This window comes from Salmo salar, chromosome ssa10, assembly GCF_905237065.1.
Source record: "Salmo salar chromosome ssa10, Ssal_v3.1, whole genome shotgun sequence".
NCBI classification, from domain to species: domain Eukaryota; kingdom Metazoa; phylum Chordata; class Actinopteri; order Salmoniformes; family Salmonidae; genus Salmo; species Salmo salar.
The window spans coordinates 112,579,594-112,602,509 of NC_059451.1; the positions used below are offsets into that span (position 1 = coordinate 112,579,594).

The 22,916-nt window shown below is 41.4% G+C and overlaps 1 protein-coding gene across 1 annotated transcript in view; it reads left to right on the forward strand.

Moving 5' to 3' along the window:
• Window positions 1–14,058, forward strand: part of si:dkey-106n21.1 (solute carrier family 23 member 2) — a 77,550-nt gene extending 63,492 nt beyond the window's left edge. Inside the window, exons 8-12 of the mRNA XM_014125661.2 lie at window positions 1,969–2,222; window positions 2,535–2,699; window positions 5,750–5,858; window positions 13,225–13,320; window positions 13,477–14,058. Of these exons, the coding sequence (XP_013981136.1) occupies window positions 1,969–2,222; window positions 2,535–2,699; window positions 5,750–5,858; window positions 13,225–13,320; window positions 13,477–13,658 (806 nt within the window). The 3' untranslated portion in view covers window positions 13,659–14,058. The remainder of the gene's footprint in view (window positions 1–1,968; window positions 2,223–2,534; window positions 2,700–5,749; window positions 5,859–13,224; window positions 13,321–13,476) is intronic.
• The last annotated feature ends 8,858 nt before the right edge of the window (window positions 14,059–22,916 follow it).

The following is a 22,916-nucleotide window of genomic DNA, read 5'->3' on the forward strand; positions in this document are numbered from 1 at the left end:
GCAGAACCACTCCTTCATTGGGGGTGTCTTGCTAATTGCCTATAATTTCCACCTGTTGTCTATTCCATTTGCACAACAGCATGTGAAATTTATTGTCAATCAGTGTTGCTTCCTAAGTGGACAGTTTGATTTCACAGAAGTGTGATTGACTTGGATTTACATTGTGTTGTTTAAGTGTTCCCTTTATTTTTTTGAGCAGTGTATATATCCCAAACCTTCAAGGCCTAATTTTAATCTCAATATGAAATTAAGTATTTTACTGTGACTGTTTAAATTAAAATGGTCAAAAAGAAACAAAAATACCTTCTTAGCAAGAGTAATTTCTCAAGCAAGAATTTCTGTTGGCAGAGAAGTTTGGAACACTTTCTTATTGGTCTATTAAGCAATTTATTGCCTGGTAATGTATCCAGGGCAGGCCAAAACTCTATCCCACCAAACCAGACAGAAATTTCAGGCGGTCTTTTCAAACAGCTCTTACACTAAAAGGGCATTATAATAATTTTCACAATTTCACAGTATTATTCCAACCTCATAGTGTGTAAATGTCACGTCCTGGCCAGTATAAGGTTAATTGTTTTGTAGTTTGGTCAGGACGTGGCAGAGGGTATTTGTTTTATGTGGTTCGGGATGGTGTGTTTGTGTAAAGGGTGTTTGATTTAGTATTTCCGGGTTTTTGGTTTATGGTCTATGTGTTTGTATTCTATGGTTAGTCTGGTGTGTGTGTTTCTATGTTTGGTTAATTGGGGTTGGGACTCTCAGTTGAAGGCAGGTGTTGTCTATCTGCCTTTGATTGAGAGTCCCATATATTAGGGTGTGTTTGTGTGTGATTTGTGGGTGATTGTTCTGTGTTGAGCTTTGCTTTGCCAGACTGTTTGTTAGTTGTTCGTTTTTCGGTTTTGTTATTTTGTATGTTCATTTTTGAAGATAATTAAAATCAAGATGAGCATTCACGTACCTGCTGCGTTTTGGTCCTCATTCACCGACAACAACTGTGACAGTAAAACATGGGAAATCATGTTTTTGACTGCACTGGGCCTTTAAACCATACTTTAACCATTCAGGATGAATGCCTAATCTTAAAGTTTTAACCCTATCTTAAACTTAACTTTTACATTTCAGAATTGGAGCAACTTCAAAATTTGACGTTTGGAGAAACAGAACGATGCTGAGCAGGAGAGCAACCCAGGGTGTCAAAAAAACTTTGAAATTTGACTTCTGGAGAGGAAAAATTCTGCGGTGATACTTTGAGAGATTGTTGCATAAAGTAGGGTAGGTGATTGAGGTTTGTCTGTCAGTACACCTACTGGAGGCAGCCTCTTTCATCTAGGCTGTGTCCCAAATGTTACCCTTTACCTTACATACTGCACTAATTTTGACAAGGGCCCTTAGTGCTCTGGTCAAAAGTAGGGCACCATGTAGGGAATAGGGTGCCATTTTGGACGCAAACCTAGAACCTGCCAAACAAGATAACCTAGCTCATTAAACTGGCATTCCTGCAACTGCAAGTGATACAAATGTTATGAAAGTATTGGAAGGAACAAAAATAAACTATTTGTCGCCTACCACAACCTTTTTGAATAGAACACGATTTCCAACTAATTATTTGTTTTCATCATTTGGCAGTTGTTTACAGAGTTTAATTAGCATGCAGTATATGTTTGTGTCCAAGCCTTAAAGAATTTGTGAGCAAACCACACACCCTCCTTTTAAAGAGCAAGGAATTCATAGTTTATCTCTCCAAGTTCACCTCTTCTGTACTGTAGCATTTGTACCTGCCAAAGAATACATTACAATGTTGAAAGTCTCTAAAAAACTGTAGACAACTGTAATCTTTCTGTCAGTGTAACCAAATACATTTTCATTAAAAGGACATGTACAGTATATGCTTGAAAACATATATATTTTGTGTGTGTATGTGTGTGCACATGAATGTGTGTGTGATAATCTGCCTACTCTCTGTCCCTTTAGGCCAATGGGGCATGCCCACAGTGAGTGTGTCCTCTGTGTTGGGCATGATGGCTGGTGTCCTTGCCTCCACCATGGAGTCCATTGGGGACTACTACGCCTGTGCCCGTCTGTCCGGTGCCCCTCCTCCGCCCACCCACGCAATCAACAGGGGTATCGCTGTGGAGGGCATTGGCTGCATCCTGGCAGCGCTGTGGGGCAGCGGGAACGGCACCACATCCTATAGCCAGAACATTGCAGCACTGGGCATCACTAAAGTATGTCCTCCATAGACTATTTTGGGCCATATTCAGTTTAGGAATGTGATGGTGACGTTATTGTAAAGCCTCCTATAGCAATTACATGAGGCTGATAAAACATGCAGGACTATCTAAGTTTTTCTTGGCTTGCTTGTTGAATCTTGGTCTGAAATTCTTGACAGTTCTGAGTTGCGTTCCCATGATGTCTCAGGGCCCAAATAAGGCTGCCAGCCTGTCAGCCTGCCACAGATAGCATGACTGATAGCCTCCATGCCTTAATGATTAATGGCTTGTAATGCTGTGCCCTCTTTGTTGTGCCCATCATGCCAGGTTGGCAGCAGACTGGTCCTTCAGACCGCTGGTCTCCTGATGATTATCCTGGGACTCTTTGGGAAGTTTGGGGCCGTTTTCATCACCATCCCAGACCCAGTCATCGGAGGCATGTTCCTCGTCATGTTTGGAATGATTGCAGCTGTGGGAATCTCTAACCTTCAGGTAAAAAAAATGGGATGACTGAAGTTCTGTTTAGATCAATCATTTCAAACATCTACTGCACATATATCTGTGTATTGATAAAGTATCATCAATGATAAAATACACCTGCATAGATATATGTTTATGCTTAAAATATCATTAAGGATCATACATCTCTACAAGACTTCTGTCCTTTGTCAGGCAGTGGCGTCCTATAATTCTAAAAATGTTTTTGCCATAACTTATGATGTGTTCATAATTATATGTTGTCTGTGGAGGGGGGTGACTTCCTTCTTTTCAGTTATGAGTTCTTTTGTCACGTCCTGACCAGTATAGGGGTTATTTGTTATTGTAGTTTGGTCAGGACGTGGCAGAGGGTATTTGTTTTATGTGGTTCGGGGTGGTGGTTTGCTTAGAAGGGTGTTTGATTTATTATTTCCGGGTTTGGGGTTATGTTCTATGTTTTTTTGTATTTCTATGTTCTCTCTAGTTTAGTATTTGTATGTAGGTAATTGGGTGTTGGACTCTCAATTGGAGGCAAGTGTTTGTAGTTGCCTTTGATTGAGAGTCATATATATATAGGTATGTGTTTTGTGGGAGATAGTTTCTGTGTATAGCGTCAAGCCTTACAGGACTGTTATTCGTTGTTGTTTCGTTTGTGTACGTGTTTATTTTTGGTTCACCTTCTTTGCCAACTAAATAAAAAAGAAGATGTGTGCACATTTCCCCGCTGCGTCTTGGTCCACTTTATCCGACGACAACCGTTACATCTTTGCCTTTTTCTATGGTGATGAATGACAAAGGGACTTTACATGCGTGTTACCTCATTTTTATTCCACAGTGAAACAGGAAGCCATGGAAGGCCACAATAGAGTCCCTTAAGCTTCTTTAAGCTACTTAAAAAAGTTGAATTTTAATGCAGATTTTATTTGGTTTGATTTCATTTATAATAATCTTTAGGGGTGCCAATAATTTTGAAACCTCACTTATTTGAATTTTTTTAATTCTTAAACCAAATCTCTTTTTCTGAGCAATTGTATTAGTATAAAATAATATAATTACCACATTTTTTTGAGCATACAAAATATAGCTCAGTATTTGTATTATTTATTTTACAGTCTTTTTTATCAAGGGTGCCAATAATTTTGGATCTGACTGTATTATCAAACATCACAGAAGCGTCATGAAGAGGTTATAATAGATTGAATTTATATAGCGCTTTCTACCAACTCAGGTACTGAAAGCGCTTTGCATAGTAAGGAGGAAACTCACCTCATGGCAACCATTATTGTGCCAGAACCCTCACCACACATCAGCAGGAAAGGTGAGCAGTGACATATGCCAATTAGGAATGAGGATTAGGTGGCCATGATGGAATGGGGCCAGGTAAGGAATTTTGCCAGGGCTCTTATGTTAAGTGCCATAGGATCTTTAGTGACCACAGAGAGTCAGGACACCCGTGTAATATCCCATCCGAAAGATGGCACCCTACACAGGGCAATGTCCCTTTCACTGCCCTGGGATCTCCTTAGATCAGAGGGAAGAGTGCCACCTACTGGCCCTCCAATACCACTTCCAGCAGAATCTGGTTTCCCATCCAGGACCAACCCTGCTTAGCTTCAGAGGCAAGCCAGCAGCGGTATGCAGGGTGGTATGCTGCTGGCAAGGGAGGTTAGGGAGAGTAGCCTCTCACACTGAAACATTTTCTAGTCACCGGCTTCATCAATAAGTGCATTGACGACGTCCTCCCCACAGTGACCGTACGTACATATCCCAACCAGAAGCTATGGATTACAGGCAACATCCACACTGAGCTAAAGGCTAGAGGAGCGGTACCCTAATCCGGACGCTTATAAGAAATACCTCTGTGCCCTCAGACGAACAATCAAATAAGAAAAGCGTAAATAGAGGACTAAGATTCAAACAGACCACCATAGTCCCTGTGCTCAATGAAGTGAAGGTAACCTGCCTAAACGATTACCGCCCCGTAGCACTCACGTCGGTAGCCATGAAGTGCTTTGAAAGGCTGGTCATATCTCACATCAACAACATCATGCCGGAAACCCTAGTCCCACTGCAATTAGCATACCGCCCCAACAGATCCACAGATGACGCATTCTCAATCGCACTCCACACTACCCTTCCACACCTCGACAAAAGGAACACCTATGTGAGAATTTTGTTGACTACAGCTCAGAGTTCAACACCATAGTGCCCACAAAGCTCAACACTAAGCTAAGGAACATGGGACTAAACACCTCTCTCTGCAACTGGATCCTGGACTTCTTGACAGGCCGCCCCCAGGTGGTAAGGGTAGGCTACAACACATCTGCCACGCTGATCCACAACACTGGGGCCCCTCAGGAGTGCATGCTTAGTCCCCTCCTGTACTCCCTTTTTACCCACAACTGCATGGCCAAACATGGCTCCAACACCATCATTAAGTTTGCTGACGACACAACAGTGGTAGGCCAGATCACCAAAAATTATGAAACAGCCTATAGGGAGGAGGTCAGAGACCTGGCAGTGTTGTGCCAGGACAACAACCTCTCCCTCAATGTACGCAAGACAAAGGAACTGATCGTGGACTACAGGAAAAGGTGGGCCGAACAGGCCCCCATTAACATCAACGGGGCTATAGTGGAGCGGGTCGAGAGTCTCAAGTTCCTTGGTGTCCACATCACCAACAAACTATCATGGTCTAAACACACCAAGACAGTTGTGAAGAGGGCAAGACAACACCTTTTACCCCTTAGGAGATTTGGCATGGGTCCCCAGATCCTCAAAAAGTTATACAGCTGCACCATCGAGAGCATCCTGACTGTTTGCATCACTGCCTCCCAAGTCATAGACTGTTCTCTCTGCTACTGCACAGCAAGTGGTACCGGAGACGCTGACCCGCCACTAATTCAGTAGAGTGGTGAAATGATCAGGATGCCAGGATAAGACTGATGTAAAATCAGACAGAACTCTTGGTCAGGTCGTTATTGCTTAAGATAATGTTTTTTCTCAAGAACTTAACTTAAAGTTGAAATAGATGCAATTGTAATGGATTCCTCTGCTCCCCACAGTACGTGGACCTGAACTCCTCCAGGAACTTACTCATCTTGGGCTTCTCAACCTTCAGTGGCCTGGTGCTGCCTACCTGGTTCCACTCAAACCCAGGCATCATTGACACAGGTGATTATGTCACATCAAATCAAATCAACCTTTATTTGTCACCTGCGCCGACTACAACATGTGTAGACCTTACCGTGAAATGCTTACTTACAAGCCCTTAATCAACAGTGCAGTTCAAGAAGAGTTAAGAAAATATTTACCAATAAACTAAAGTAAAAAAATAATAAAAAGTAACACAATAACATAACAATAATGAGGCTATATACAGGGGGTACCGGTACAGAGTCAGTGTGTGGGGGTACAGGTTAGTTGAGGTAATTTGTACATGTAGGTAGGGGTGAAGTGACTATGCATAGATTATAAACAGGGAGTAGCAGCAGTGTACAAAACAAATGGTGGGGGGGTCAATGTAATAGTCTGGTGGCCATTTGATTAATTGTTCAGCAGTCTTATGGCTTGGCGGTAGTAGCTGTTAAGGAGCCTTTTGGTCCTAGACTTGGCGCTCCTGTACTGCTTGCCGTGTGGTAGCAGTTAAAACAGTCTATGACTTGGGTGACTGGAGTCTCTGACAATTGTATGGCTTTGCTCTGACACTGCCTGTTATATAGGTCCTGGATTGCAGGGAGCTTGGCCTCAGTGACGTACTGGGCTGTACGCACTACCCTCTGTACACCTTATGGTCAGATGCCAGTGTTTAACGCTGAGCTGATGTCAATGATCAGCATTCTCACATAGGTCTTCCTTTTGTCCTGTTGGGAATGGGCAGTGTGGAGTGCAATTGAGATTGCATCATCTGTGGATCTGTTGGGGCGGTATGCGAATTGGAGTGTGTCTAGGGTATCCGGGATGATGCTGTTGATGTGAGCTATGACCAGTCTTTCAAAGCACTTCATGGCTACGGGGCGGTAATCATTTAGGCAGGTGGCCTTTGCTTCCTTGGGCACAGGGACTATGGTGGTCTGCTTGAAACATGTAGGTCTTACAGACTCAGTCAGGGAGAGGTTAAAAAAAAATCCATCTGGCCCGCGGCTTTGTGAATGTTGACCTGTTCAAAGGTCTTGCTCACATCAGCTACCAAGAGCGTTATCACACAGTCATCCAGAACAGCTGGTGCTCTCGTACATGCTTCAGTGTGGCTTGCCTCAAAGCGAGCATAAAAGGCATTTAGCTCATCTGGTAGGCTCGCGCCACTGGGCAGCTCATGTCTGGGTTTCCCTTTGTAGTCGGTAATATTTTTCAAGCCCAGCCACATCCGACGAGCGTCAGAGCCGGTGTAGTGGGATTCAATCTTAATCCTGTATTGACGCTTTCCTTGTTTGATGGTTTGTCTAAGGGCATAGAGGGATTTCCTATAGGCATCGGATTAGTGTCCCGCTCCTTGAAAGCGGCAGCTCTTGCCTTTAGCTCAATGCGGATGTTGCCTGTAATCCACGGCTTCTGTTTGAGATATGTGCGTACGGTCACTGTGGGGACCTCGTCGTTGATGCACTTATTGATGAAGCCGATGACTGAGATGGTATACTCCTCAATGCCGTTGGATGAATCCAAGAACGTATTCCAGACTGTGCTAGCAAAACTGTCCTGTAGCGTAGCATTCGCATCATCTGACCACTTCCGTATTGAGCAAGTCACTGGTACTGGTCACTGCTTTAGTTTTTGCTTGTTAGCAGGAATCGAGAGGACAGAATTATGGTCAGATTTATGGTCAGATAGAGTTGGTTGAGTGCGGTCTTAGTGTCAGCATTGGTCTGTGGTGGTAAATAGATGGCTACGAATAATATAGATGATAACTCTCTTGGTAGATAGTGTGGTCTACAGCTTAAGATACTCTACCACAGGTGAGAAATACCTCAAGAATTCTTTAATATTAGACATTGTGCACCAGCTGTTATTGACAAAAAGACAGAAAACCCCCATCTCTCGTCTTACCAGACGTAGCTTCTCTGTTCTGCCGGTGCATTGAAAATACCTCCAGCTCTATATTATCCGTGTCGTCGTTCATAAGATATTACAGTTCTTAATGTCCCGTTTTTAGGATAATCGTAATTGTAGGTCATCAATTTTATTTTTAAAATGATTGCATGTTAGCAAGTAGAATTGATAGCAGTGGGAGTTTACTCGCTCGCCTATGGATTCTCAAAAGGCAGCCCGATCGGCGTCCTCTTTTCCTCCGTCTTTTCTTCACGCAAATGACGGGGATCTGGGCTTGTTCGAGGGAGAGTAGTATATCTTTCTCGTTGGACTCGTTAAAGGAAAAAGCTTCTTCCAGTTTGTGGTGAGTAATCCCAGTTCTGATGTCCGAAGTTATTTTTGGTCATAAGAGACGGTAGCAACAACATTATGTACAAAATAAAAAAATAAATAAGTTACAAACATTGCAAAAAAACAAACAAAATAGCACAATTCGTTACGGCATGTAAAATGTCAGCCATCCTCTTCGGCGCCATCTTCTCACTGTAGTATATGGGATAAATATATGGGATAAGCTGACTGTATGCGATGACACACATACGCACCAGTCTTGTCTGGTTTCATCAGGTCAGGACTGCTTACCTCCAAATCCTCTTGGCCAACCTCAGTGTCACTGCGTGACAAAAATCTGGCAGATGACTCGGTTTAGGCTCCACCTGGACAGTCGGCTACGACGGCCAGCCGGCTTACTAGTGTTACTCATTGACTTCACCTGTCCTCACCTCCCTCCCCCTTCACCTTCCTGTTAGGATTATTACAGCACAGCTGCTGCATTGGTTAAACATGGTGGTTATTATACAGGATCTTGTTACATGCACAAAGTACACCCCTGGGAATTACAGGAGCTAACCCGTGGATCGGAACTATTGACTGATGCCTCACCACCTTCCCGGATTATTGTTTACTGAACAGGTCCGTTTTGATGTGGGTTTTTTTCTCAGTCATCTACACTCAATAACCCACAATGTGAAAGAAAAAACATGGTTTACATTTTTTGGTAGCAAATCTTTTGAAAATTAATAGAGAAGTATTCACACCAATGAGTCAATACATTAGAATCATCTTTGGCAACAATTACAGCTGTGAGTCTTTCTAGATAAGTCTCTAAGAGCTTTGCAAACCGGGATTGTACAATATTTACACATTATTCTTAAAATAATTCTTCAAGCTGTGTCAAGTTGGTTGTTGATCATTGCTAGACAGCGAAGTCTTGCCATAGGTTTTCTAGCCGATTTAAGTAAAAACTCTAACTAGGTCACTCAGGAACATTCAATGTCATCTTGGTAAGCAACTCCAGTGTATATTTGGCCTTGTGTTTTAGGTTATTGTCCTGCTAAAAGTGAATTTGTCTCCTGGTGTCTGTTGGAAAGCAGACTGAATCAGGTTTTCCTCTAGGATTTTACCTATGCTTAGCTCTATTCTTTTTCTTTTTATCCTACAACACTCTCTAGTCCTTGCCAATGAAAAGCATACCCATAAGATGATGCAGCCACCACCATGCTCGAGAATATCAAGTGGTACTCAGGGATGTGTTGTGTTGGATTTGCCCCAAACACAATTATATGTATTCAGGACATAAAGTTAATTTCTTTGCCACATGTTTTTCAGTTTTACTTTAGTGCCTTATTGCAAACAAGATGCATGTTTAGGAATATTTTATTCTGTACAGGCTTCCTTCTTTTCACTCTGTCATTTAGGTTAGTATTATGGAGTAACCACAATGTTATTGATCCATCCTCAGTTTTCTCCTATCACAGCCATAAACTCTGTAACAGTTTTAAAATCCCTGAGTGGTTTCCTTCCTCTCCGACAACTGAGTTAGGAAAGGCGCCTGTATCTTTGTAGTGACTGAGTGTGTTGATACACCATCCAACGTGTAATTAATAACTTCACCATGCTCAAATGGATATTCCATGTTTTCTCTTTATTTTTACCCATCTACCAATAGGTGCCCTTCTTTGCGAGGCATTGGAAAACCTCCCTGGTCTTTGTGGTTGAATCTGTATTTGAATTTCATTGCTCAACTGAGGGACCTTACAGATAGTTGTATGTGTGGGGTACAGAGATTAGGTAGTCATTCAAAAATCATGTTAAGACAGTATTATTGCACACAGAGTCAGTCCATGCAACTTATGTGACTTGATAATATACTCTAGGGGCTAGGGGGCAGTATTTCTACCCAATTTAAACCCAATTTAAACAGTTTACTACTCTGGCCCAGAAAATTGAATATGCATATTATTAGTAGATTTGAATAGAAAACACTCTGAAGTTTCTAAAACTCTTTCAATGGTGTCTGTGAGTATAACTTGACGTTACCCTACGATAGGGTAACGTCCGTCGTGCCCATTTTCAACGGCCTACTAATCAGACTCAGAAGCTAAGATATGCATATAATTAATACCTGTGGATAGAAAACACCCTAAAGTTTCTAAAACTGTTTGAATGGTGTCTGTGAGTATAACAGAACTCATATGGCAGTCAAAACCCCGAGACCGATTGAACCAGGAAGTGGAATTCTGAATTGTGGACTCAACTTCACGTCGTTGCCTATTATTCACACCGTGAGCTATCGTTATTTGAGCACTTCCTATTGCTTCCACAAGATGTCGCCAGTCTTTACAAAGTGTTTTGAGCCTTCTACTGTCGAAACTCAGTGAATGAGACGCGTTGGAAATTGGTCACAGGGGGAGGGCCATCACCATTATGACGCCGGCGGCCCTGTCTACCCCCACCTTTGGAAACGTTTTGAAACACAATGAAATTATCCCCCTCGAATCTTATTGGCTCTCTTGTTGAAACAGGCCCTGAAGATTTATGTTATACAACGTTTGACATGTTTGAACGAACCTAAATGGGAAAAAAATAATTATTTCGAAACGGCTGTGGCGCGAGAGTAGTTGGATACACCATTCGGACGCGCTAACAACAGCAAGCTAATGGAACATAAAGGATGGACTTTTTCGACCGAAAATACATCTGTTGTGGACCTGGGATTCCTGGAAGTGCTTTCTGATGAAGACAACTAAAGGTAAGGGATTATTGACAATATTATACAACATTAGATGTGATATGCGATTGTTCCAAGATGGCGCCGAGCTGTATTTACTAGCTCATTTTCTGAGTATCGCATCCCCTTTTATCGCTAAGTGTGATTACCCAGTAAAGTTATTTTTAAATCTGGTATGACAGGTGCTTTCAAGAGATATTCATCTATAAATCTTAGAATGACAATATTACATTTTAAACATGTTTTCGAATAGTAATTCAGTAAATTGTAGCTCTGTTTCCCCGGATTGCATTTGACGGGAAAATAGTTAGTCAACGTCAGACGCCGATGTAAAATGCTGTTTTCATATATAAATATGAACTTTATTGAACAAAAGAATGCATGCATTGTGTAACATGATGTCCTAGGTGTGTCATCTGATGAAGTTTGTAAAAGGTTAGTGCTGCATTTAGCTGTTTTTTGGTTATTTGTGATGCATGTGGTTGGTCGGAAAATGGCTATGTTGCTGCTTTTACGATGGACTCCAACATAATCTAATGATTTGCTTTTCCTGTAAAACCTTTTTGAAATCGGACGACGTGGGTCGATTCAGGAGAGGTGTATCTATAAAACGATATGAGACAGTCCTATATTTGAAAAAATATATATATTACATTTCGTTATGCTAATGTCGCTAGGAGTTTTCCCTGGATTTTCCCTGGATTTTGATCCCGCTGACGGGACGAGACGCTGAAGAGGATAACAGAACTCATATGGCAGGCAAAAAAACAGAGAAAAATTGAATCAGGAAGTGGGAGAATTTAGAAATGTAGTTTTTGTTTAGAATCCCTTGGAAAACTACAGTGAAATAGGATTTACGTTACACCTCCTAACTCTTCCATTGGCTGTCAACAATCTTTATGAACAGGTTTCAACCATCATCTGTTACCGGGCAGATCATTTTGGCTCAGTCAATCATTGGCCAGTCTGAGGAGAGGTGTCTTATGATGCACGTACACATGACGTCATCGTCTTTTTATTTTTCCTCTGGGATGAATAGCTATTGCCCGGTTGTAAAATTATCGCAATTTTACGTTAAAGAATACCCTAAAGGATTGATTGTAAACATCATTTGACGTGTTTCTACAAACGGTAATGGAACTTTGAACATTTTGTCTATGGATTTGAGTCCACGTAACATGACATTGTAAAGTGTTGTGGATGGGTCAACAAAACGGACGTATTTGGACATAAATGATGGACTTTGCAGAACAAATGAACATTTCTTGTGGAAGTGGGTGCCCATCCGAGTGCATTCCGCCGAAGATCAGCAAAGGTAAGTAAATATTTCGAACATATTGTTAGAGATTTGTCGACGCCGTGGTTGTAGGCTAACTATAGCTTAGCATTGAAGGCTAAGTTCTGTACTCAGAATATTGAACAATGTGCTTTTTCCGTAACGTTATTTTGAAATCTGACAAAGTGGTTGCATAAAGGAGTAGATTATCTCTAATTCTTTAAATAATTGTTATAACATTTTTCAACGTTCATGAGTTCTTCCGTAAATTAAATGTGCCTATTCACCGGAAGTTACGGGGAGAAAACATTTTCTGAACGCCATGCGCCAATGTAAGAATTGGGTTTTTGGATATAAATATAAACTTGATCGAACAAAAAAATGCATGTATTGTCTAACATGATGTCCTAGGAGTGTCATCTGATGAAGATTGTCAAAGGTTAGTGCTTAATTTTAGCTGTATATCTGGTTTTGTGATGGCTATCATGCTTGGAAAATTGCTTTTTTTTTCTTTGCTGAGGTGCTATGCTAAAATAATTTAATGTTTTTCTTTCACCGTAAAGCCTTCTTGAAATAAGACAATGTGATTGGATTAACGAGTTGAGTATCTTTAAAATGCCGTATAATACTTGAATTTTAATTTTTAGATTATTTTGTTTTGAATATCGCGCCGTGTTATCTCACTGGTTGTTGTCCAACCAATCCCATTAGCGGGATTGTAGCCTCAAGAGGGTATTAAGCAAATCTTTACTCCTATACTTATTTAGGCTTGCCATAAGAAAGGCGTTGAATACTTATGATTCAACACATTTCAGCTTTCATTTCATTATTTTGTAAACATTTCTGAAAACATAATTACACTTTTACGTTATGGGGTATTGTGTGTAGTCCAGTGACACCACATCTCAATTTAATCAATTTGAAATTCAGGCAGTAAAATCAAGGGGTGTGAATACTTTCTGAAGGCACTGTACATGTTGTCCACATTAGATATTCTGCTAGATTGATTTCCAAGTAAGGCACAAATGCCCCCGAAGCAATATCCTGGTTCTCTTGTACCAAAATCATCTATTGAAACCAGTAAGGCGGAGAACCATGCAATGATAGGTGAAACATAGCTGGTTTGTACTGTATTTCTACAGAAGATAACCATATCTTTGTTTTCACAGGGATAAAAGAACTGGACCAAGTTATAGTTGTTCTCTTCACTACACACATGTTCATCGGTGGGTTCTTTGGATTTGTATTGGACAATACGATTCCAGGTGAGCCAATACACCAACAGTATACATCCATATGATTACATTCCACATGTGCAAGCTTAAACGCTCATCCAAGACACTGATTTCACAGTCAGGTTATGGCCACAATTGGATTCACATGGATTCATGAGGAGGTTTCAATCGTTTTCATTTTTACAGGCACCGAAAAAGAGAGGGGCATTAAAAGTTGGCGTACGAAAGTGACAGAGGAAGGCAGCACAATGATGACAGACCGGTCCTGCTACGATATACCTTTTTGTACTAACTGTTTACAGAGGTTCAAGTTCTTCCAGTACCTGCCTTTCCTTCCGTCTTACAAGTCTCCAGAACTTAGAACATAAGAATGGCTCCAGTCTTAACTGGACCCCAGGAAGACTAGCGGTGGCTAAGGTGCCAACTAATGGAGATCTGAAGAATAAAGAACAAAGAACTTGTGATTAGCACACTGTTAGCACCGCTAGCATTCTCCACCACACTTTTAGACTGAGTCTGCCAGCAGCTGTGGCTTTACTGCCAATGGCATCATAACATAACACAGGGAGGTGGGTACAGACTTGGAACTGTCCCACACCTGGTTGTGTTCTTCTCTCTTGTTTGTCAAAATCGAATGCAATTACATTCCATTGCACTGGAAGCGAAGGCGAATTCGCAAATGCATATGAATTACATACAGTGAGGGAAAAAAGTATTTGATACCCTGCTGATTTTGTACGTTTGCCCACTGACAAAAAGATTATCAGTCTATAATTTTAATGGTAGGTATATTTGGACAGTGAGAGACAGAATAACAACAAAAAAATCCAGAAAAACGCATGTAAAAAATGTTACAAATTGATTAGCATTTTAATGAGGGAAATAAGTATTTCACCCCCTCTCAATCAGAAAGATTTCTGGCTCCCAGGTGTCTTTTATACAGGTAACAAGCTGAGATTAGGAGCACACTCTTAAAGGGAGTGCTCCTAATCTCAGCTTGTTACCTGTATAAAAGACACCTGGGAGCCAGAAGCAATCAATCAATCAGATTCCAAACTCTCCACCATGGCCAAGACCAAAGAGCTCTCCAAGGATGTCAGGGACAAGATTGTAGACCTACACAAGGCTGGAATGGGCTACAAGTCCATCACCAAGCAGCTTGGTGAGAAGGTGACAACAGTTGGTGCGATTATTCGCAAATGGAAGAAACACAAAGGAACTGTCAATCTCCCTTCGGGCTGGGGCTCCATGCAAGATCTCACCTTGTGGAGTTGCAATGATCATGAGAACGGTGAGGAATCAGCCCAGAACTACACGGGAGGATCTTGTCAATGATCTCAAGGCAGCTGGGACCATAGTCACCAAGAAAACAATTGGTAACACACTATGCCGTGAAGGACTGAAATCCTGCAGCGCCTGCAAGGTCCCCTTGCTCAAAAAAGCATATATACATGCCCGTCTGAAGTTGCCAATGAACATCTGAATGATTCAGAGGACAACTGGGTGAAAGTGTTGTGGTCAGATGAGACTAAAATGGAGCTCTTTAGCATCAACTCAACTCGCTGTGTTTGGAGGAGGAGGAATGCTGCCTATGACCCCAAGAACACCATCCCCACCGTCAAACAAGGAGGTGGAAACATTATGCTTTGGGGGTGTTTTTCTGTTAAGGGGACAGGACAACTTCAAGGCATCAAAGGGACGATGGACGGGGCCATGTAGCTTCAAATCTTGGGTGAGAACCTCCTTCCCTCAGCCAGGGCATTGAAAATGGGTCGTGAATGGGTATTCCAGCATGACAATGACCCAAAACACACGGCCAAGGCAACAAAGGAGTGGCTCAAGACTAAGGAGTGGCTCAAGAAGAAGCACATTAAGGTCCTGGAGTGGCCTAGCCAGTCTCCAGGCCTTAATCCCATAGAAAATCTGTGGAGGGAGCTGAAGGTTCGAGTTGCCAAACGTCAGCCTCGAAACCTTAATGACTTGGAGAAGATCTGCAAAGAGGAGTGGGACAAAATCCCTCCTGAGATGTGTGCAAACCTGGTGGCCAACTACAAGAAACGTCTGACCTCTGTGATTGCCAACAAGGGTTTTGCCACCAAGTACTAAGTCATGTTTTGCAGAGGGGTCAAATACTTATTTCCCTCATTAAAATGCAAATCATTTTATAACATTTTTGACATGCGTTTTTCTGGATTTTTTTGTTGTTATTTTGTTTCTCACTGTTCAAATAAACCTACCATTAAAATTATAGACTGATCATTTCTTTGTCAGTGGGCAAACGTACAAAATCAGCAGGGGATCAAATACTTTTTTCCCTCACTGTATTTAAGTCAAGACTTTGGTCCTTTGTCAATTTCATTATGTTATGTTGGTTGTCATATACCTCAAAGATGAATGTGCCTTATCAACAAAATCTTTGTGAAAAGAAGGCGTCTGCCAACTAACTGAAGCTTGTTGAACATGTAACACAAAAAAGAAACTCTCCCGATATCCAAACTCATTTACTACATAGTATTAAGTGATGTATTGGACAAGTATACTTAGTAATATGCTAGCGTGGATATTATATGTACTAGTCAGCTTGACATTGCACATTTTTTCTGCAATTGATCAACTTCGCTTATGAAGGGCTATTCTTCTAAACAGTGCTTCTCAATCATGTACCTGGGGACCCTTAGCACTACACACCTGATTCAAATCATCAAAGCTTGATGAGGATGATGATGATGATGATGATGATGGATACCATTTGATCTTGATGATGATCAACGTTTGATGATGATCATGGATTCTCCATCTACTCCATCTCAAACCATGTAAAGGGCTCAGACTGTTTTTGCCCTGACACTACACAGTTGATTAAAAAATTAAACTCGTTTTTTTTTATTTCATTTAATTTAACTTTGATATTAACAGGGATTCCCATTGGGACCAAGGTCTATATCACAAGAGGGTCCTGCTAATACAAATTTAAAAAATACAAATTTATTAAAGAAAAACAATCACATTCTTCAGCAAAAAGGTCCCCAATCAACATTTATAACTCTCAGCGAGGTACCATAACATTCAGTTGTAGGGAACTCAGTAGATTGTTCCATACATTGGGTACAAAGAAACTAAAAGCAGTTGTACCTAACTCTGAGGAGACTGGAGGCCTTTCTAGAGTTAGCAATCCCTGATACTGAGTATGGTCACTCATACGTCTAAAGGTTATTGACGGAGTTAAGGTATGGCGCTTTTAAATAAAAAGAGGGCGATTTTTATTTTTTATTTAACCTTTATTAAACTAGGCAAGTCAGTTAAGAACAAATTCTTATTTACAATGATGGCCTACCCCGGCCAAACCCGGACGACACTGGGCCAATTGTACACCGCCCTATGGAACTCCCAATCACGGCCGGATGTGATACAACCTGCCGATGAATCGACCTGCGTGACTTCAAAGAGCCTACTTTTTGGTAAAGAATGCAATGATGTGTACTGAATTTGTCGCCCGTAATAAAACAAAGTGTGCTATGGTAAACTGCATCTAATGGCTTTATTGAAGCGGCATCTGCATTCATATAGATGATGTCAACATAGCCTAGAACCGTCTGGAACGTCGAATGACCCTCTTTCTACTGTTAAGTGAGCGGCAGGACATATTTATATAGAAGAAGCACATTTTTATTCTTAATTTCTTCACTAACTCATCAATATGCTTTCTAAAAGACAGCCCGTTGTCTATCCAGATGCCCAGATATTTGTAAGCAAGGACACAATCTCAGCGGGCACCATCCGAGGTGGATTTTCTTTATAGTTTGGGTAATTTTTGATGCGTTCTGGAAAACAACATATACTTAATTTTTCCCGCATTCAATACTAATTTAAGGTCAATAAAAAAAAAAATCTAATTCACTTAAAGCAGACTAGAGATTACATAGAGCCTTGTACAGCTCAGAGTTACATCCAGAGTTACATCCAGCATCCAGCTCAGAGTTGCATCCAGCATCCAGCTCAGAGTTACATCCAGCATCCAGCTCAGAGTTACATCCAGCATCTGTCTCAAAGTTACATCCAACATCCAGCTCAGACTTACATCCAGCATCCAGCTCAGAGTTACATCCAGCATCCAGCTCAGAGTTGCATCCAGCTCAGAGTTACATCCAGCATCCAGCATCCAGCTGAGAGTTACATCCAGCATCCAGCTCAGAGTTACATCGAGCATCTGGCTCAGAGTTACATCCAGCATCCAGCTCAGAGTTACATCCAGCATCCAGCTCAGAGTTACATCCAGCATCCAGCTCAGAGTTACATCCAACAGCCAGCTCAGAGTTACATCCAGCATCCAGCTCAGAGTTACATCCAGCATCCAGCTCAGAGTTACATCCAGCATCCAGCTCAGAGTTAAATCCAGAGTTACATCCAGCATCCAGCATCCAGCTCAGAGTTACATCCAGCATCCAGCTCAGAGTTACATCCAGCATCCAGCTCAGAGTTACATCCAGCATCCAGCTCAGAGTTACATCCAGCATCCGGCTCAGAGTTAAATCCAGAGTTACATCCAGCATCCAGCATCCAGCTCAGAGTTACATCCAGCATCCAGCTCAGAGTTACATCCAGCATCCAGCTCAGAGTTACATCCAGCATCCAGCTCAGAGTTACATCCAGCATCCAGCTCAGAGTTACATCCAGCATCCGACTCAGAGTTAAATCCAGAGTTACATCCAGCATCCAGCATCCAGCTCAGAGTTACATCCAGCATCCGGCTCAGAGTTAAATCCAAATGTCAAAGGAAGGCCAAGAACATCATTAAGGACCTCAATCACTTGATCCATGGACTGTTCACTTGGCTACCATCTGACAGACAGAGACAGTACAGGTTCATCAGAGCCAAGACAGAGAGACAAAAAAACAGCTTCTATTATCAGGCCATCAGACTTTTCAACAGCCATCACTAGCCAGGTGATGCACACTCACTCACACAAAACACACAAGCTTTTACACACACATACACCTCGTAATCACAAACACACTAACATACACACACACAGCCGATGCTCGTGTCACATATTATAGAGATATTGAACTACTTGACACTTCCTGTTTCACATGGTGTATTGAAATACTGCATCCCGACAAAGCTGCTTCTAATATTTCTACTACTGTACATTGTATTTTAGTTACACTGTTTATACAAACCACATATTTATTTATATACTGGATTCTTGACATACTGTAGCTGTACATATCATTCGTAGTATATCTTGTGTAAATTCTCCGGATGTACATATGTATAGATTGCATTTTGACTACTGCTGCAGTGTTATTTGGGTTGTTAATTGGATTCATCCCACCGTTCTTGATTTCTTTTTTTTAAATTCTTATATATTTTTTTACGTTTTAATTATTTGTGTACTTGTTTGATGTTCTACTGCATTGTTAGGAGCTAGTAACATAAGCATTTCGCTGCACCCACTATAACACCTGCTAAACTGGGTACGCCACCAATAAACTTTGATATGATTTCAGAGTACAGCTGCAAGCAACCCGATCGTAAAGCCCATCGTAAATTTGGTTTGACTTTGGATATCCCTATGAGGCTAGTTAGGGACGATCAGTAAATTACACAATGCACATAGGACAGTATTAAACATCAAACCAACTATAAATTGTAAGATTTCGTATACAAATATTGAAAGCATTTATTGAGAAAATTAAAAGAAAATATTGTCCCAAATCTCGTTCACAGTCACATTTCTCATTGAGGATGATTGAAACCGAGGCTAAATCAGCCAGTTCAGTCCACTTTAATGGAATGTTTTCTCAACATTATATAAAATACACTGAGTGTACAAAACATTAGGAACATCTTCCTACTATTTAGTTGCACCCCCTTTTGCCCCAAGAACAGCCTAAATTCATTTGGGCATGGACTCTATAAGGTGTCGATAGTGTTCCACAGGGATGCAGGCCCATGTTGACTCCAATGCTTCCCACAGTTGTGTCAAGTTGGCTGGATGTCCTTTGGGTTGTGGACCATTGTTGAAACACACGAGAAACTGTTGAACGTGAAAAACCCAGAAACGTTGCAAATCTTAACACACTCAAACTGGTGCGCCTGGAACCTACTACCATATCCTGTTCAAAGGCACTTCAATATTTTGTCTTGCTCATTTACCCTCTGAATGGCACACGTACACGAGCCATGCCTCAAATGCCTCAAGGCTTAAATATCCTTCTTTAACCTGTCTCCTCCACTTCATCTATACCGATTGAAGTGGATTTAACAGGTTACATGAATAAGGGATCATAGCTTTCACCTGGATTCACCTGGTCAGTCTATGTCATGGAAAGAGCTTGTTTTGTACACTTAGTTTAGATGGACACTCCACCCACTTTTTATCTTGTAACATCTAAATACATTATAAGAATTTAGCTGTCATTATCAGCAATCAAATCATTTAGACAAGTTTCTAACAATACCAAGATGTCAGGATTTGTATCCTGTACCCAAATGTAAATTTTCGACATTAATACTCCGCACATTTTAGGTGCACCAATCTGAGCCCTTTACGTGACTTGAAGACAGATGTATCCATTATCATCATCCAACTTTGATCATCATCACAAGTATCCATCATCATCATCATCATCAAGCTTTGATGATTTGAACCAGGTGTGTAGTGCTACGGTAAAATCAAAAATGTGCACCCCTTTGGGTCCCCAGGAACAGGTTAAGGACGGGATTCAATCCGTATCACAGAGGCATTGTGGAAGATCCGCGTTATAGCTCGAAATATAAAGGCAATGTTCCCACGTTCGCACAGACTGCATTCATGGTAAACGCTGCATATGTCAGCTCAATCATAAATGACCTTTACATTTTAATGCGGATCTTCTGCAATAAGGATTGAATCCAGCCATAATAAACACTGCTCTAAACATTCAATTGTGGATTTTATCATTGCAGCTTATTTTGTACAGTTGAGTTCTTACACCGTTTTACTTTACTCTTCCAAATTACCTTTGTATATGTTTTTGAACTGAGCCTAACAAGATGGAAGGGGATTGGTTGACTAATACATGTCATCAATAAACTTGATATACTATATATTCCTTATCTTATGACAAGTAAAGTAAGTAAGTAGCATTGCACAAGCCAGAGCCTATTTCAAATCAAGAATGGTCCACCACCCAAAGGACATCTTGCCAACTTGACACAGCTGTAGCATGATGTTGAAGTACACCCCCAATCCATCTCCTTTGTGCCAAGAAGAGACATATTAGGACCCATTTTTAGTCTTTGGTATGACTTGGCTATGGATCAAACTCCCAACCTTCTAATCACAGGGCAGACACTCTAACCACAAAGCCACTGAGTTGGCATTATCTCATGACAAGGGTTCTTCACAAATCTCTGTTTTTACATGAGACCGTCACAAAATATTGGATGTGTAGAAAAGAAAAGTGCCACTCTTGTTTAATATCATTGAAAAGTATTAATGAGGTGATGTCAGTATTTGTTACAACATGTAGCCCATTCAAGTCACATCCCTCAATCTTCACAGGTATTTAACACTTTCTTTCATGCTTTCCATGTTTTTTAAACTGCAGGGAGAAGGTTGGATTTAAAAGGATTTATCTACAAGCACCGCCAACTCTGCTTGGGGCCTATGAGCCTAGCTAAATGTATTAGGTTTTAGGAATAGTTAGGAGGATGAAAACCAGGGATTTATTTTTGATGACAGATCAGTTGGTTTCTGTCACAGTCTCCAGTATCCAAAGCATATGCATTCGATATAATTTTCCTTATTGTTGGTGAAAATTGACCATGGACCAAACCATTCATCTTAAAAGGAAAAGGGATTCACATTCAACGAAAAATGGAACGTATTGTGTCAATGCTTATTGTGTCAATGCTTATTTGAATTTGGCTCTCCTGTATGTCAAGTCGCGAGTTTGTGTTAGCGCACATCTTCAGCTCTTAGGCAAGGTTACTTATCAAACAAGCGCTCTTGGATGCAATGGAATATTTTGTCCCTGATCCCAAAATCTGGTGTGACATCCGAGAGTCTGCAAAACCTTTCATCTCCGTCTCAAGACAAATGCACAATTGTATTTTTAGAAAGTCTCTTGACTCGTCTGATTTTGTGCCTGCATAGGCCTCCAGTATCACAAGGTTAAACTAAACCAAAGTTGATTCATAGGGCATAACGGGAAGATATGTAACAAAGCAAAGTTAGTCAGGTCACAATAATTATATCAATAGAGCTAATCAGACGTCCCCAAGGCAGGCCCTACTAGCACTGGCATCTGATATCTACTCTTGACATTGACCGCATAAAACAACAGCAACTAAAACATTTAGGGGTTTCTGATAGACTCAAATAAGTAGGTAAAATCTTCTAAAAGAACTATGATTATATTGTTTCCAGAAAAAACAAACATCCCAACAAATTGGATGTGGCTGTTGAGGGTGGCTGTGTCAAATTTCTAAATTCAATGTTGATCCTTGAAGTTTGCACTTGACGTCACTGGACCCCCCAAAAAAGATACATGATTCATCCTGAAACCTGAGAAGTTAGCGACTCAAGGTTTGCAATCAGTAGACTTGTCTTATTTTGGCCTACAACGCACCCATTCCTCAGTTATGTTTTGCCTTTCCTAAAGAAGCTACTGCTTCCTGAGGCTTTATGACCTACTCCTGTAGGTTTTGCATTTTTCAAGCTAATAGGAACCAGTAAGGGAGGAAATGCAGCCAGCAGGGAGCAGGATCTATTACTGTAAATTAACCTGTACATGCAGAGGCTAATTTCCTGAGAGACGGGGGCCTACAGATACACTACATGACCAAGAGTATGTGAACACATGGTCGTTGGTACCCCTTTGCTGCAAAAACAGCCTCCACGCTTCTGGGAAGGCTTTCCGCTACATTTTGGAACATTGCTGGGGGGACTTGCTTCCATTCAGCGACAAGAGCATGAATGAGATCAGGCACTGATGTTGGGCGATTAGGCCTGGCTCTAAGTCTGCGTTCCAATTCATCCCAAAAGTGTTTGATGGGGTTGAGGTCAGGGCTCTGTGCAGGCCAGTCAAGTTATTCCACACTGATCTTGACAAACAATACTTGTATTGACCTCGCTGTATTGGCCTTTCCCAAACTGTCGCCACAAAGTTGGAAGCACAGAATCGTCTGAAATGTCATTGTAGGCTGTAGCGTTAAGATTTCCCTTCACTGGAACTAAGGGGCCTGAACCATGAAAAACATACCCAGACCATTATTCCTCCTCAGCTGGCACTATGCATTCGGACAGGTAGCGATTTCCTGACATCCGCCAAACCCAGATTCGCCGGTTGGACTGCCAGATGGTGAAGCGTGATTCATAATTTCAGAGAATGCATTTCTACTGCTCCAGAGTCCAATGGCCAGTGGAGCTTTACACAACACCAGCCGACGCTTGACATTGCGCATGGTGATCTTAGGCTTGTGTGCAGCTGCTCAGACATGGAAACCCCTTTCATGATGCGCCCGATGAACAGTTCTTGTGCTGACATTGCATCCAGAGGCAGTTTGGAACTTGGTAGTCAATGTTGCAACCGAGGACAGACAATTTTTGGCGCTACGCCAACCACTTCACGGCTGA